General features: G+C 42.2%; 1 protein-coding gene across 1 annotated transcript; it reads left to right on the plus strand.

Moving 5' to 3' along the window:
- Nucleotides 1-10189: 10189 nt before the first annotated feature.
- Nucleotides 10190-16815, plus strand: LOC306961016 (kynurenine/alpha-aminoadipate aminotransferase, mitochondrial-like; the record flags this gene model as incomplete). The annotated part of the gene is made up of 6 exons (XM_079553624.1): nucleotides 10190-10315; nucleotides 13437-13498; nucleotides 13603-13667; nucleotides 14847-14953; nucleotides 15579-15680; nucleotides 16771-16815. The coding sequence occupies 6 exons, from the start codon at nucleotides 10190-10192 to the stop codon at nucleotides 16813-16815; spliced, it is 507 nt and encodes a 168-aa protein (XP_079409750.1).
- Between the last annotated feature and the right edge of the window lie 636 nt (nucleotides 16816-17451).

Below are 17451 nucleotides of genomic sequence, written 5' to 3' on the forward strand. Positions count from 1 at the left end.
GGTTATCACCAGAACAAAACATGTTGGTGTCATCTGCGAAGAGGACCATTTTCAAGCATTTTGAGACGTTACATAAATCATTTATGTACAAGTTAAACAGTTTAGGTCCCAACACTGACCCCTGGGGGACACCACAAGCAACGTTCAAGCGCGCAGATGTATGATTACCCATCTTCACAAACTGTTGACGATTACATAAATAACTGTTGATCCAATTTAAAGCAACTCCTCTGATACCGTATCTCTCCAATTTATTTACTAGAATATGATGATCTATAGTGTCAAAAGCTTTTGTCAAATCAATAAATAACCCGGCTACATGTTTTTTGGAGTCAATGGAATTTGTTATGTCTTCAACTGTATCAATTATTGCCAGGGATGTCGATCGGTTTTTCCTGACACCATATTGATTGTCAGTAATTGTATTGTGCTTTTGTAGGAATGAGTCCAGTCTTGTGTCAAATATTTTTTCTATGATTTTTGAGAACTGTGGGAGGAGATGGGTCGGTAGTTTGTGAAGAGGTGTTTGTTACCATGTTTAAATATAGGAATAACCTTGGCTGTTTTCATGTTATTTGGAAATACACCAGATTCAAATGACAAGTTACAAATATAAGTTAAAGAACAACTAACCCCAAAATCAACTTTTTTGTCTAGCTAAGTTGTATAAATGGGTATCTTATAGTGTTGTCTACATGTATCTGTCACTATTTTAACAATTTAGTGCATATTTGTTGAAATCCTGTCTTTGTGTCCCAAACCGTCTGTGTGGCGCCATCTGCACCTTATCGAGTGCATTACATGCTTTACTGTTGGTCTCCTTCGTGAATAGCTCTGAGCGGGGCGCTTACGTCAGCAGGAGGGCGCCGACGTCAGCGGCCTCTCTTCTGTGGAGTATAAAAGCAGCCCACTCCGCACACGCCCCCGTAGCGAGTTGGAGTTTGGAATAGCGAGTATCTTTATATCGATTTTCAGGTTTGCGATTTATTAGCGTAGCTTTTAGTTAGATTTATTACATAGCTTTTAGTTAGATTTATTAGCATAGCGTTTAGTTATATTTATTAGCATAGCTTTTAGTTAGATTTATTAGCTTTATGTGGTAGTTCGGGGTGCGCTACCCCTCCCTGCCTATAAAAGGCCACTACCTTCATCCGCACTTTCCCTCACCTGACCTCCCACCCCGTGACGTCACACGCTGGCGCAGCTGTCATGGCGGCGAGACTGGGGCTCCAAGCTGTTTGGGCACGATAAGGCGCACCGTAGCTTCTGAGGGCGTCAAGCGCAGTAGCTCGACATGGTTGCGCGTGCATCGTGGGTAAGCGTTGGAGCAGTCTCGTGGTTTTAAGTAACTTGGCGTGTGGCTAACGGCCCTGTTCTTTCTAGTCTTCGGCGGCTCGGGGATCCTTGCGGCTGCTGCGGGCCAAAGGGTGGCGCAGCGTCGCTCTATACGTCTCGGTATGTCCTTGGTGTTATGTCTTTGTTTATGTGCGCATGTTGCCTACTCATTTGTATGTAAACTGAATGTATCCATGTTGTCCAGGCTTCTGCTGGCGGGAGTCTCCCCCTTTTTCCTGTGTGCACTGGCCTTCGGGTGCACCGTTGTAACCACTGGACTCACTAACGGACTGCATTTTTGTTTATACCCAGTTGTGAATGGGATGTTGCACCACGTGTCATTAACGTCAAAGTCGAACATATATTTTAATGCTGGTTTTATATAGCAGAAAATAAATTAATCTAAGAAACGAAACTTCCGTCCTGTAATCATGTGTTTCTGTCACTTCAGTCAACGAACCTGCGTAGCCTTTTGGTGTATAGAACAAAATATTTCTGGTTTAACCAGTGGCGTTGTCATGGATCGAACATAATTGTATAAATATCACCATCGCCCTCACTTGGTCACATTTGGCGTTGGTCGTCTGGATTGACTGCAAGATTGACAGAAACTACATGAAAATTTAGATTGATTGTGGCACAATGGGATCAATGTTGTAAACATCAAGCGTCGAAGCCATCGGATTTTTCTGTGCAGGATGTTCTTGGGCCTGTACAATTGTTTTCATTTGTTTTCATAATTTGCCCTGCATGTTTTGTGTGTAGGCTGTGTGCTTAATTTTTGTGTGGCTTTTGTGTAATTTGACAGCCCTGGTTCATTTTTGTACCGGACTAGCCTGTGGATGTAACACGTGTAAAGTTTACTATATTGTAACTATTCACCAAGTCTTGCTAAATGGATTTGATTTTCGTACAGACATTGCAAAGTGGAGCTAAAAGGGGGAGGCTCTGTGGAAAAGACGTTGGGGGTGGGCCTTTCAGGTGTGGCTGGGGGGAGAATTGGGGTATGGGGACTTGGGTCCGCATCACATGGTGCCAGCCTTCAGGGCAGCGTACGTGTTGGCTTGAACGTAAAGTAGAGCCGCAGTTGCAGCGTACGTGGGTACCAAGTGGATCCAACCCGCACTTCCCTCGTTGCCTTTTGGGGGCATCCCTTCATTTAATGTTTTTGTTTTATGTATAGACCGTTTTATCTTTGTACTGTTGCTCAAGTCGGCTACGGGGTAGGGAGCTGCTTCACCGCGCCTTCCCGTAGTGTATAATGGGTTTAAATGGTTATTCGTCGGGCCGCCGATTCACTTTGGGGGGGTGAATGTGGTAGTTCGGGGTGCGCTACCCCTCCCTGCCTATAAAAGGCCACTACCTTCATCCGCACTTTCCCTCACCTGACCTCCCACCCCGTGACGTCACACGCTGGCGCAGCTGTCATGGCGGCGAGACTGGGGCTCCAAGCTGTTTGGGCACGATAAGGCGCACCGTAGCTTCTGAGGGCGTCAAGCGCAGTAGCTCGACATGGTTGCGCGTGCATCGTGGGTAAGCGTTGGAGCAGTCTCGTGGTTTTAAGTAACTTGGCGTGTGGCTAACGGCCCTGTTCTTTCTAGTCTTCGGCGGCTCGGGGATCCTTGCGGCTGCTGCGGGCCAAAGGGTGGCGCAGCGTCGCTCTATACGTCTCGGTATGTCCTTGGTGTTATGTCTTTGTTTATGTGCGCATGTTGCCTACTCATTTGTATGTAAACTGAATGTATCCATGTTGTCCAGGCTTCTGCTGGCGGGAGTCTCCCCCTTTTTCCTGTGTGCACTGGCCTTCGGGTGCACCGTTGTAACCACTGGACTCACTAACGGACTGCATTTTTGTTTATACCCAGTTGTGAATGGGATGTTGCACCACGTGTCATTAACGTCAAAGTCGAACATATATTTTAATGCTGGTTTTATATAGCAGAAAATAAATTAATCTAAGAAACGAAACTTCCGTCCTGTAATCATGTGTTTCTGTCACTTCAGTCAACGAACCTGCGTAGCCTTTTGGTGTATAGAACAAAATATTTCTGGTTTAACCAGTGGCGTTGTCATGGATCGAACATAATTGTATAAATATCACCATCGCCCTCACTTGGTCACATTTATTTAGTCTTAGTGAGAGATTAGTAGCATTTAGCATAAGAATTAGCTAGGTTAGCTGTATTTAGTGTTCTGTATTGTGTAATATTAGGTGTAGTGTTGTAGTCTTGTTTGTTAGGATGGGGAGAAAGTGTAGTGTTGTAGGTTGTCATAGTTCTGTAGGTTTACATTACTTTCCTCAGGACTTAGAAATTAGGCGCCAGTGGCTGCACGTAATTGGCCTGGGGGAAAACTGCGAACTCCCGCCTCGTGCTGGAGTTTGCAACCAACATTTTACTTGCGATTCCTTTGCCAACTCCTTGGAGTTTGAGCTGGGCTACAGTAAGGTTCTTCGTTTGAAGAATGAGGCAGTCCCCACCCTTGCTCTTCCACGACTGAGCCCACCGACACTGCTGCCCCGCCAGCAGGACGATTTCAGGCGCCAATCTGAGGTGAGTGAGAATAACAACAACCTAAAACTGCTACTAATGTCATGTAAGTAGAATTTCGATAGTGCACGTTGAAATAGATTGTAGTAGTGTCTCAAACAATGCGGGATCTGACGTGTAAATAAACTATGCACTGGGTGAGGCTTGTGGCTGCGTGTGCTCCAAGCGGTGCGCCCCGCACTCGTTCACTTGACTTGGGCAGAGGAACAGCAGTCTGCATCCATCAGCTGCCTGGCAACTCTCTAACCCCGCTCAAACAGAGAGCTATGAACCGCATGAGACGGTGAGCTGACAGTTACACCGCTGTATATTATGACATGTGAACTTTTATAGCCTTTTGTAGCTAGCGGGAGTGGCTAATGCATCAGTCTGCACAACAAAGTTACGCTGAGACCGCGCGTAATTGTGCTTGAGACTGAGCACCAAACTAGTCTACATTTTCGCGATGACAGTAGCTTTCATATTTGACAACAGCTGCGCAAAACGTGAGTGCATCTACAAGCTAACCTATAAAGCTAACGGATAGCTATCATTTAATGTGTGGCTAAACTGACCGGGCAGGTGCCCGTGGCTCCGCGCGCGCTCGTGTGATATGTGATCGTGGTCAGTGAGGGGCGAGAGGGCTGACCACTCCAGGTGGACCGTATGGTTATTGGGTGCTCAGGTGCTGGGATCCATATGTTGGCTTACGTTCACTAATCTGCATTAGACAACAATTAAATGCACTAAGGAAATGTAACACATTACCCTTCTTCTGTAGTGTACATTTTAAAAATAATATGTATTTTTACGTTTTCAGCCAGTGACCAGAGAATTTGGCTGCCAGACTGATCCAGTCATTGTAAGGCATGCAAGTGTCCAGGCCAATGTGAAGCCGAGCAGGCGAAGCAAAGGTGATATCTCTTTTTATTGTTTATACAGTCATTTTATTTCTAAAAACACTGTTTTGTGTAAATGATAATTACGGCCATTTTTAACATGTTTGTTTATTTTGTTTGTGTTTTGTACAGCTACTCAAGCCCGGACCGCTTACACAAGCGTCGGTTGTGGTACTGAGGACCTGATGGAAATCCCTCTTCCTGACAGTCCCAGAGCAGCCTCTACACCTTTAAAAAGGAGAAGGTGTGAGGTGTCAGCGTCTGACCCCAGCTTCCACATAGATGACAGTGCCAGCACTGTGAACTGTTCAAGGTACAAAGGAAATCTAGCTTTTTAATAGAAAAAATATCTACAGCTTCCTGTTTTTTTGAGGGATGACATATCCTTTATTTTATATAGCATTCCCACTGAAGTCCCTCCACACAAGGACAAAAAATATATTGTTCACAAGGACCAACTGCTGGAGCTGTTCAGGCGATGTCCTGTCTGCACTGGTCGCTGTGCTGTGGACACCATCACAGTCGGCACACTGCTTCGGGTCACTCAACAGTGTCCTCGCTGTGAGTTCTCCAATCAGTGGTCCAGTCAGCCCATGGTGAACAACATCCCAGCTGGAAACCTGCAGCTCTGTGCTGCTGTGCTGTTCACCGCCTCATCATTTAGCCAGATTTCAAAGGTACAGCACAAATTATTTTGTTTGGATTTTGTTTCCATCTATTATCAGTTGATAACCTATTTTTTCCTTTTATAGTTCTTGGGGGCCTTCAATATTCAGGGACTGTCAGAGCAGTGCTTCTACAGGCATCAGGCAAAGCTCCTCATCCCTACGGTCAACTGGCAGTGGAAGTTGGAGCAGGAGGACCTCATCAGGGAGGCTCTTGAAAGCGGCTCTGTGTCACTGGGTGGGGACATGCGGGCAGATTCACCTGGTAAATACATTTCATTAACATTTATCAGAAGTATTAAGTAAAAGTCAGCTAACGTACAACTTGCATTCGTGTAGGACATTCGGCCAAATATGGCAGTTACACCATGATGAATCTCAGTAATAACAAAGTCATTGACATCCAGCTAGTCCAGGTAATGGAATTCAAGGAATGTTTCAATATGTAATTTGGGATCACTCTGTGCATTTCAGCACCTAATTAATTTTTTGTCTTATTAGAGCAATGAGGTTGGAAACAGCGTGCGCATGGAGAAGGAGGGCTTTGTGCGGAGTCTGACTATGCTGGAAGAGAGGGGTATCAATGTGGAGGCCATTGTGACGGACCGACACACCGGCGTGCAAAAGTTTTTAAGGGAGGAAAAGAAGAAAATCAGGCACTACTTTGACCCATGGCACATGGGAAAAGGTATGCATTTGTGGAATGCTGTGTAATATTATGGTTATTCTGCATTTAGTAAATATGTATTTTAAACTCTAGGAATTGGGAAAAAAATTGATGAGCTCGCAAAGAGAAAGAGCACCCAGGACGCTGGCCAGTGGAGAAAAAGCGTGGTAAATCATCTCTATTGGGCAGCTTCGACTTCCACCTCGGGACAAGAGGCTGTCGCTAAGTGGACGTCTGTGGCCAACCACATGCAGAATGTGCACACGCACGACAATGCCCTGTTCCCTCGGTGCCTACACGGGCCTCTGGTTGGGGAAGGGTCAAGAGTGTGGCTCAAACCAAGTAAGTTTTGCATTTGTTATCAGTAATACTGGCCCTTTACTCATTGTATTTTATGTACATTTCAAAAATGTAAGGTTGGCATTGTCATTCGAAACAAAAATTGCTTTACAATTATGTCATGGTAATTTACTCTGTAGGCACAGCAGCATGTGAGAGGCTCAGTGACATTGTGTTGGCTCCACGCTTTGTGAAGGATGTGGAGAAAATCAGCCCGGTGTACCACACGTCAACCCTTGAGGCCTTCCACAGCCTGATAATTAGGTTCTCCCCCAAAAGTGCAGGCTTCTCCTTCAGAGGAATGTTAGCAAGGTAATACATACATACATTTAAAAAAAAAATGTTGTGTGAATCTGTACCTAAATATGTTGTAGGTTGCAAATTGCTGCCCTGCACTACAATGAAAATGCTACATTCGAGCGGAGCTTGTCTCTCCGTCCACGCTCTGATACCTGCAGCAAACGACGTAACTCTGGATTAACATCCAGACAAACTTCTCTGGAGTACAAACGCTTAACTTATCGCTGTAAGAGCCAGCGCTGAAGGACAGGGGCTAGCACCATCGGCTAGCAAGCTGGTGGCCAGCTAGCCCGCTACCTACTCCAATCATGCCCCCACCAAACAAGAAATGCTGGTGCAGTACTCCGGAAAATCGAACTGTGATACAATGCTCTAATTGTCGGCACTGGATCCACTACCTATGCTCTGGATTATCGATGAAACAACTTGATGCAGTCATCCACGAGAAACCTGGCCTCTACCTGTGTAAAACATGCTCTCTTTCCGGGAAAGTGGCAGAAACTAAGCAGCAACTTTTCGAGGCTAACAACACTGACTCAATCTATTGTTTCTCCGATTCAATGTATGCCATTATGAACTTAGATGTGCCCGCACTGCTATCACTCCAGGTCGCTACCAATGTGGAGACCATGCTAACTGCACTTAACTTAAAAATCGACAACTCATGTCAAAATCAGCACGAGTTAATGCAGAAAGTTAACTCTCTGGAAAAAAAGCACACTGCTGAACTCGTCACGAAGCCATCCTATTTGGAAATAGCGAAGCGACACACTATGAGGAATGGATCTATGGAAAAACTTCAACTACCTCGGAGTTCACCACGCCCACAGCGCCTTGTGAATCCTGATCATACTATTGTCATCGAACATGTGATAAATCCTACAAAATATGCAAATACACTGGAGCTTAAAAAAGCATTGGAGAACGAAAATAACTCAATCATTGCTGACATCTCAAGCGCTAAGGTCATCAGTAGTGGTAAGATACTGCTGGAGGCTATTAATGCTTCAGCTCGAGACACTATCTATCCTAAGATTGAAAGTGCCCTACTATTTGGTGAGAATGCAACTATGAGACACATGACAGCTGAACGCTCATCACGCAATGAGTCAGTATTGATCCGCGGTATCCCTGCAGAATATAGCATCGATTCTATTGAAACAGAAATTACCACTGAATACCCAAGTGCCACGCAAACTATTAGCCTTTTGAAACCTGGCTCGATCAATAGATTTCAAAGTGTTAAAGTCACCCTGCTGGACAAAAATGAACTGAGTAGGATCTCATCCTATGGTGTCCATATCGGTCTCAGTATATTTCGTGTAGAGCCCTGGATAAATCCACCTCTCCAATGCTATAAATGTCAAAGATTTAACCATGTATCAACTGCATGCAAATCACAACATCGCTGCATTAATTGCGGTGACAGTCATGCCCCTGATAAAAACTGTATGAGTCCTGCCAAATGTGCAAACTGTGGTGAGGCGCATAAGGCAAACTTTAAAGGCTGTATTATACGCCGATCCCTAACACTGGACAGGCAGTCTTTACATCCTTTGCAAAATGCAGGTTGCTAGCACCAACATTCGAGGTCTCATCAGCAATTTTGATGAAGTGACTGCCTTTCTCCAGTCACACTCTGAAATACTAATCCTCAGCCTCACAGAGACCTTTCTGACCCCAACAGTTCCAGACGTGGCAATAAGTATACCAAATTATGCCTTTATGCGTAAAGATAGAGGAAGAAATGGTGGTGGAATCATCATATATTATAAAAACCACCTACCTATAAAAAGAGAAGCCAATATGGAGGAAGCACCCCATGAAACAATCTGGTTCACTCTCAGTACAAAAACTGTTGCACTGTTCTGTACAGCATATTGGCCACCCAATAATGCAGAAGATCTCACCTCACATATGGCTGGCAAACTTTCGGAATACAAATTTGATTTTAACACTGTTCCAATCCTACTAGGTGACTTTAATGCTCACCATAGCCTATGGCCTTTCTGCAACTACACTAATCACGCGGGACGACTTCTTAATGATTTTATGGCTGACTTCAATATGGATCAAATTGTTGATGTCCCCACCAGAATTACCACAACATCACAATCTTGCCTGGACCTAGTTCTCACAATCAGTCCTTCATTAATTAAATTTGAAAGAACACTACCACCTATTGGCAAATCAGATCACTCTACTGTACTTGTATCTCTGCCAGATGAATGTGACCAACTCAGCAGTGCAACTCAATCCACTGGATTCATTCATCATGTAACAAATTGGACTGAACTCAACGATCTCTTTAATAATGTTGACTGGAAATCTTTACTTGACAGTGATTCTATTGAGAAAGATTGGCAAAGTTTCATTACAACCTATTTCTCACTTCTGAATGTATGTGCTAAGAAAATTCCAGCACCTCACACTTTCACGAAAGACAAATTATGCTGTGACAAGACCTATGCTGAACTCAAATCAAAAAAAGCAAGAGCTTGGAAAGATTACACACTCTCTAAAACCTCACAAGCATACAACCTATATCGCACTGCTCGCAATAAACTTAAAGCATATCTGCAAGAAACAAAAAAGAAGGACGTTAACAAAACAATGGAACAAATGGCGCACTCGGTTAATACTTCCAAAAAATGGCATAAATTGGCAAGAAAGCTCTATGTTGGTACCAAAATAACTGATACCATCCCTACAATAACCACAGCGGATGCTTCTGCATCTTGTAACTTTACAAAAGCAACACTTCTTAATAACCATTTTACGACTAAAGGACAGAAGCCCAACTCTAATATCTTGTTCCCACCTTTACCACTCAGTACATCTAAAGTTCTCTCCAACGTCTATTTTGACCAAATAGACATTTTGAAGGCACTAGCTACGCTTGATCCCTCAAAATCCACTGGTCCTGATGGAATAACCAATCTGATTTTGAGAAACTGTCACGAAGCTTTAGCGACGCCTCTGTACATTTTATTCAAAAAGTCTATTGACACCGGAGTTATGCCCCAAGCCTGGAAAACGGCACACGTGACACCGATTTACAAAAACAAGGGCAACAGGTCAGATCCGCAAAATTATCGACCAATTTCAATAACATCAAATGTGGGGAAGATACTAGAGTCGGTCATCAACAAAAAACTGTTGGAGTTTTTGTGTACAAACAACTTAATATCAGCTTCGCAATTTGGATTTCTACCACGTCATTCCACCACTGACCAGTTGAGCTATCTCTACCACCAATGTCTATCACTAATGGAGAAAAGATTCTCATGCTGTGCTGTTTTTTTGGACTTAGCAGCTGCATTCGATTCTGTGCCGCATCCTGCAATAATTCAAAAACTTCCATCATATGGAATCCGTGGAACTCTCTTTCGTTGGATTGTAAATTACCTCACGGACAGACAGCAGGCTGTCAAAATCAACAATATTCTGTCAGAAATGCGTTCTGTCCACGCAGGCGTGCCTCAAGGAAGCACTCTGGCTCCCACTCTGTTTGTGCTGTTCATGAATGATCTCTCACATCTGATTCCTGGTGAAATCCAGTCATCAAGCAAGCCTGGGACTGTAAACGATTGTCTTCTTTATGCTGACGACACTACACTGTTTGTTGCATCCCAACAGCTCCCTCTAATGGTGGAGAAAGTAAATGAAGATCTCCTGGACATTGCTAAGTTGGCTGAAACGTGGGGTATGCAATTTAATCCAAGCAAAACCAAAGCAATGTTTCTCTCCAAAATGCAAAATGCAAACATCGACATCAAGTTCATGGGCTGTCCAGTCGAAATGGTTAATGAACATCTCCATTTAGGATTTTGGATTACAAGCAATCTCAAATTTGACAAACAAGTGGACTACGCCTGCCGAAAGGCGGCATCTCAAATGTTCCTCCTTCGTAGACTCTCCTTCTCTGTTAATGACAAGAATCTATTAACAAGACTGTATAAATGCTATATTCTACCTCATTTTGAATATGCATCACCTGTCTGGGCCGCTTTGAATGTCACACAAACTAACCGCTTGGAAAAACTCCAACGCCGAGCCATTAGGATCATACTACACTACTCCTACACGCAACCAGTTACAGATGGGGACTATGAAGAACTCAAACTGGCTCCTTTAAAACACAGGAGAAACTTTGCAGTTATGTGCTATGGCTACAAGCTGTTACGAGGATCACTTCCAAAGGCTCTCCAGTCCCTATGTCCAACCATTAAAAGAACTCCTGTTGAAACACGGAATAAAACACTTGTCCATCTGGGCATCGAGTTCCCCACGAGTCGAGCACTGGACCGATCTCCATTTCTATTCACAACAAAGCTACTAAACAAAATTCCAGAACTGTGGGACTGTCCTACTTTGGACTGTTTTAAAAACAAATTATGGGACACTGATAAGAGGCTCATCTTTGATGTTATGTTTTAATATTCGTGAACCAGCCGTCAATGCCTTTGGGCACGACGTTTCTACGTTAAAGTTGTAATAAAAAAAAAATAAAAAAAAACAAGGTCACATGCTACAACACTTGAAGGTGTACTGCGGTATGCGATAGTGTACCCAAAGTGGAAAACGTGGCGACTACACCGTGCGAGCCTTGAAGACCAGAGCTACCTCAGGTATGTCACATTAAAAACAACACAACCAATGCTTTTACAAAGACAAATGTTTTGTGCTTTGTTTACAGTCTACATAGACCAACTAATGGCCCTGCTGTTTGAAAGTGTGGTTGAGGATCCTCTCCCATACCAGGAGCACACAGACAAAGTACCTGTGCCTGAACCACTCTGTGCCCAGTACGAGAGGCCAGACAAGCAGGAGGCTGTGAGCAGGCACAGGTCCAGATTTTTCAAGAGGACATAAGGTGAGCATGTTAAGTTTTGGCTTGATTATTTTGTGTGGCAAATATATTACGTAGATTACATAGCTAGTTTATAATGCTAGACTATAGTGCTAGTTTAGCAAATGTAGAATAAGTAAGGATTAAACAACAAGAAGCTGTGTATTACACAGGTTTAATGCACAACGCAGAGTCAGTTTTTTCAGATGATTTATCTAAAGCGACTTCCACAACAATAGTAGCTTAATTTTTAATCATTACTGTGGAAATTGCTGCAGTGGAGGGATATAGAACATGATTTTCAGACGAACTGTGCGATTACAGGGAAATAATGCACCAGTTATCATTAGAATTCTCAGATGATTATGGATTGACTGTGGAATATGCATTATTATATTTTCAGACTGGCCTGGCAGTATGGAACAAAATCTTTTCAGAATGCAGACTGTGTTGCCTGAGAGCAGTGGCTAACCATGAACCAAAGTCCAGTGGATGAAAAAAGCCCGTGTATGAGTGGTTTTCTGGATTGTCCAGCTTGAGGTGTGTGCAAGACAGGACTGGCCACTCATTTGAACTGTCATAAGTACCTGTAGGTGAGCACATCACAATATTGCTCAACTCGCATTAAAATTCTAACAAATGTAGCATAGGAGTATTGTATTTTACACCAGTAAGTGGGAGAATCGTTTTTAGTGTTGACCAATAAATGCATTTGTTGACACCTATCATTTTGTTTATATTACTATTTCCCCAAGTGGTTTATATTTCTTCTCATTGAAAACAGTTTTTTGCCTTATTGAGGACTACACACATCTTGCACGCAAAAATGTATGCTGAGTTGTAACAGACTTTTCTTGTCCATGCAGAGTCAGAGGTGGAGAAAGAGGTGGAGAAAATGCATGCAAACCATTCTTCATGTCCACTGTATGTATCGGATCACACGGTGATGCATTTGATCAGTATATTGATGACAGACTTCCCTTTTAAAGTAATTCATGTCTTTGTGTGTTTATTTTTATTTTTATAGCATTTCAATTCACATTTTCAGACGACCTCTCTATCGGGCAAAGAAAGAATGTTTCTGGAAATGGAGGCACATTGGACAAGGACAGTCGCCAACCACATATAGAACGATGGGAGTAAACATTGCAATATGAAGAATTCTATAAGCTGACATGCCACTGGACAACATAGTAGATGAAATCAATGTTCCATGCAAGATTTAATTGTAGACACTGATCAGCAATCCAAGAACAAAATGAAGCCTTTAGCTGTTTCTGTCAGATGTTTCACAGGATGGTTTGGTGAGGTAGAACCAGCACCACTTTGTCTCTAGAAGCTGAAAACTTAATGGTGCATGTGTAATTATTTTAGTTGGTATTGCTGGGTTGCAGGTTCTATAATGTGATGTCACACTCCCCAGTGGGGAGGCAGGAGCCAGTTTTTCATATTAACTGCATTACACTTTCACAAGTTGCAGCCAAAAAAATAAATGTATGAATTACAAAAATGATCACTAATTTCAGTCACTGGGTCCATTATCTTTCTAATACAAGACCAAACATTTCCTCAAAAATGAAATAATTGTACCTCTATATAACATTATAGGCCTTTAGAACACTAACCTGCAACCCAACAACTGTATAGCCATAAGAATCAACTTTGTCTCCCGTGCATTGAGAAGACCTGCATGTATGCATGCATGCAGCATACTGTACATGAGCTACTGCTACTTGGAGGAAACAGCTTTACAACATAGAAAGTCGAGTTTACAGGGTACACAGAGTATTAATGAAACGTTCAAGGGGTCAGCAAGTGTAGCTTAGGAATCATGTTTTCTTTTTCTTCCAGTTCATGGTGTGCCAGTTGCTGCACAGTTGGGGTGAACAGGGTTTCCTTCAGCACATCGAGGGGTGAGTCATGTGTGAGTTTCCTGTTCCTGTCTACAACATGAACGGGTTTATTGAAGGGTAAACAAAGACGTGTGCTTGTAATTTACTTTCATGACAATCCTCAGGGTGATAGAGTTTTACAGGAAGCAGCGAGACGCCATGATCAGATCTGCAGACAAGTGGCTCAAAGGTTCGTATAAAAACAGGAGATCTTTATGTGATGTGACTACTTTACCCCCTAATAAAATGAATTTACTGTAATGAAAAGAGTTTGACACGTTTAACTGGTTGAAATTTTCTAAAAAGGCAATGGTCTTTGGCTAAAACCACATTGAAAGTGTTTGATTGTGTTACATTATTAAATAATCTTTATTTTCCAGTGTAGCTGTTTTGTAGGCAAGTTTTTTGGGGGCCTCCTGCAGTGTCTCTAAGGCCCATTAGGGGCCCCACTCTAGGAACCGCTGTACTAGGGAATATACTGGAGTGTGATTAGAAACCTTTTGCTGCTTTATTTTATATAATGAATAACATTTATTAGTTTTGCGATTAATAGCAAACAATCCATTAAAACAAAATATAATAATACAAGTTAGTCCGGTTCACCATGTATTTCACAATTTCTTTTTTTTCCCATTTGCTCTGATATGTAAAAAAAAAAAAAAGGTTGATAATAGAAATAATAACATTTATATGTGGCGTAAAACCCTTATCATATTTTTCTGGAGTTACCATAGCGATGACCGAACGCCCCATTTACTCTAATGGAAAAAAGCGCAAATGGAGACATTGTTTTTCTCATTGTTACACCAGGGGTGTCGAAGTCGTTTGGGTCGTGGGCCGCATATATTGTGAAGGACTGGCCTGATAAATAACAACATCTTACTCTTATTGTGCTTCATCAGCCTGTGTCACATGTTTCTCAATTCACTCCACACTCGATGGCAGTGAGTTACTATTGTAGCCACAGCCGCCCTGGTTCAGACTGACCATTCACCATGTGACTATAATATGCTGTTTATATCCTGATCTCTGCTGGACACGTGTGGAATTCTTTCCTTTTTTAATTTAAGCTGCCCCCTAGTGGCTGGAGTGAGCAAGCTGGTTATTTCTTTAAAAATCCATAACTTTTTTTTTTACATGCTCAGGAATTCATGCTCCTAAAAGGGCCACATTAAATAATCTCGGCCTTGACCGTGACACATGTGGCCTACACCATAAGGTTTCCAAAAATATATAGCGTTCATTCTCTCCATCACAGTGGAAATCTAAACATACAGTATCTATGAATAAAAACGTGTTCCCTGTTATGACGTCTGCAGCAAAGGTCACATGTTATATAATTTTGTTTACATTGTCCCGGTTCACACAGATGTGGCGGAGTGGCACGCTCCATCTGCTGGGATGTTCCTGTGGATTAAACTAAAGGGAATTAGAGACACACAAAAACTCGTCAGGGAAAAGGCACTGGAGAAAGAGGTGAAACTATTTTTGATTTCATTTCATTTTGCTTCAGTAGTTTTTCTTTCTGGTGTAGAATAATTATTTATCTGCTGTCAAAATCCTCATCTATCTTCTTGATCACATATTTTAGTATTTGTTTACTAACAGTAGCTACAGTGGTGTTTGCATTCACTCATGTTCACCTTCACTTGGATGATTGCAGATTTCTTGAGCACTTTATTTCTGATTTGCAATTCTCACCTATTCTCTGTCACTGAGGCTTTGCTCCTTTCCATCTTCTGACCATGAGCGCAGATACCCAGAATGCACCAGTGCCCCCTGTTCTGCAGTTCAAGGCCTGTGGGAGCTGTTTGTGTGGGACGCTGGGTTGAAGCTGTCATTTCTGTGGAGAGTGAATGGGTTTAGACTCAAACAGCAGCGACTGTAAATCCCACTGGAAAAAAACATGAGTGGGCACAGGCTGAGATTCTCCGGATTTGGAGGCTCAGATTTTAATCCTCAACAAAGGCCAAATGTGAGACTTGATTAACTGTCGCCAAAATCAGCTCCTGGACATGTTTAAATTCCAGTCTTGTGTTGTGCTGCTTCATAAAGTGGTTTTCTAAACACATTTGAGTAAAGCGTAAATGTTTTTTTGAAGGTGCTGTTACTTCCTGGAGGAGAGTTCATGATCGACAGCAGTGAACCCTGTGCCTTCGTACGAGCCGCATTCTCGATCTCGTCCCCAGAGCAAATGGATGAGGTATTTCAATATAATGATACATTAATCTCTTAGCCCCACTTGAACTGAGCACATTTTGGTTTTACCCAAATCTATAAGCTTCTTGAAAAAGGCATCAGAAGAGCAACGCAAAACGACAACAAAAAAGCCACACAAAAATGACAATAAAAAGATGGAAAAAGTGGAATAAATGTGACAAAAATGTACAAAAAATCCACAAAAAAGCAGCAAAAAATGACAAAAGAGCAATGGAAAAAAAAGTTTAAAAAGTGACAACAACGTGGCAGCAATGCAAGGAAAACGATCCATTTAGATCAGTTTTGTTGGTCTTAGCTTTCAAATGAGATGTTACACCGGCCTACTGCTCTCCAGTCACGGCCAGGTATCTCAGTGGTTACAGCTAGAAGGTCCCGGGTTCGATTCCCACGAGGACAGGGCCGTTCTCCCCGTGTTTGCGTAGGTTTCCTCCGGGTACTCCGGTTTCCCCTACCACTAAAAACATGTACAATAGGTGAATCCTCCAGCCAGGTGATTCTGGGCACCAGCCTGGCTCCACATCATAGAGATGGGACCCACTGCTCCTTACGGGTCGCCCCAGCGGCATCGAAGGAAGGGTTAAATGCAGAGGACAAATTTCCCCACGGGGAGAAGCTTTTAGATTTGGGTTATGTTGGCAGAACATGAGAAATGTGCTCTGTTCAGGTGGGGGTGAAAGGTTAATAATTAATAATGAGGACATCATGTCACCTCTTAGTTAGTCCATTGACAATGTTTGCGAGTGTCCGCTAACCTGGCAGATCACCATGGTAACGTTCGTTTGTTACCGTTGTTAAAAACACTTATGTGAATAGTTCCTTGTTCAGGTTACATGGGAAAATTCTTGATAGTTTTCTCATCAAGAAATAAGATACAAATATATTTTATAACCATAGTTTCACACAAAATAATGGTTGAAATACATATATATATAATAGAAGTGTCAAAACATTAGGGAAATATGGTTTGTTTCCTATTGGGAGTCTGTATATTAGACATGTGGTCGTAATGTTTTGCCTGATTCATGTTGATTTGTGCTTGTCAATGCTGTAATTATATGTATTGTGTCTTGCAGGCTTTCAGGAGACTGTCGTTGCTCGTCAAAGAAGCTCAGTGTTGAGACTTTATGCTGCAAGAGGTTTTAGGTCACTGTTTAACAACAAATGACTTTAAAGTTAAGTCACTGCTGAATGAGATAAAGGGGAAAAGAAAACCTGAATTATGTTGTACAGAGAGGTCAAGAAGTCTGTAAACAAGATTGTTTTTCAGTTGTCTTTGAAGAGATTTGGGTAAAGTGTCGAATCAAACAAAGTAAATTAAAGAAAGTCAAAGTTAAGACTCCTACTAGTTTACATCAGTTCTATGTATTAAAAAAAAAGGCTTGATAGGACATTCCAGCTGCCATTGCAAATGTGTTGGTGATATTGTGATTGTCTTTTTAGCCAAATTCAAATGGAAAGAAATGCGAAAAGAAGGTCAGAGTCCAAGTATCTCTGCATCAATACCAAAATCAATCAATATCAAATTCCACTGTTAACATAGATACAGACGGCATCTCTGGAATCGCCCACATATGGTCATGTTTGAAAACAGTTAAGGGGGAAAACAAGTTGGATAAAAATCTAAACTTTCTTCAATTATTCAAAAACTTCTTTAACAAACACTGAAACATGAATATAGTTTTCTACTACATAAAGATCCAAAGACATGGGGAGGAGCAAAGTGGTTCAACAGCCCATAAATAACATAAATAATG

The sequence above is a fragment of the Gobius niger genome, assembly GCF_951799975.1.
Source record: "Gobius niger genome assembly, chromosome: 3".
NCBI lineage: Eukaryota > Metazoa > Chordata > Actinopteri > Gobiiformes > Gobiidae > Gobius > Gobius niger.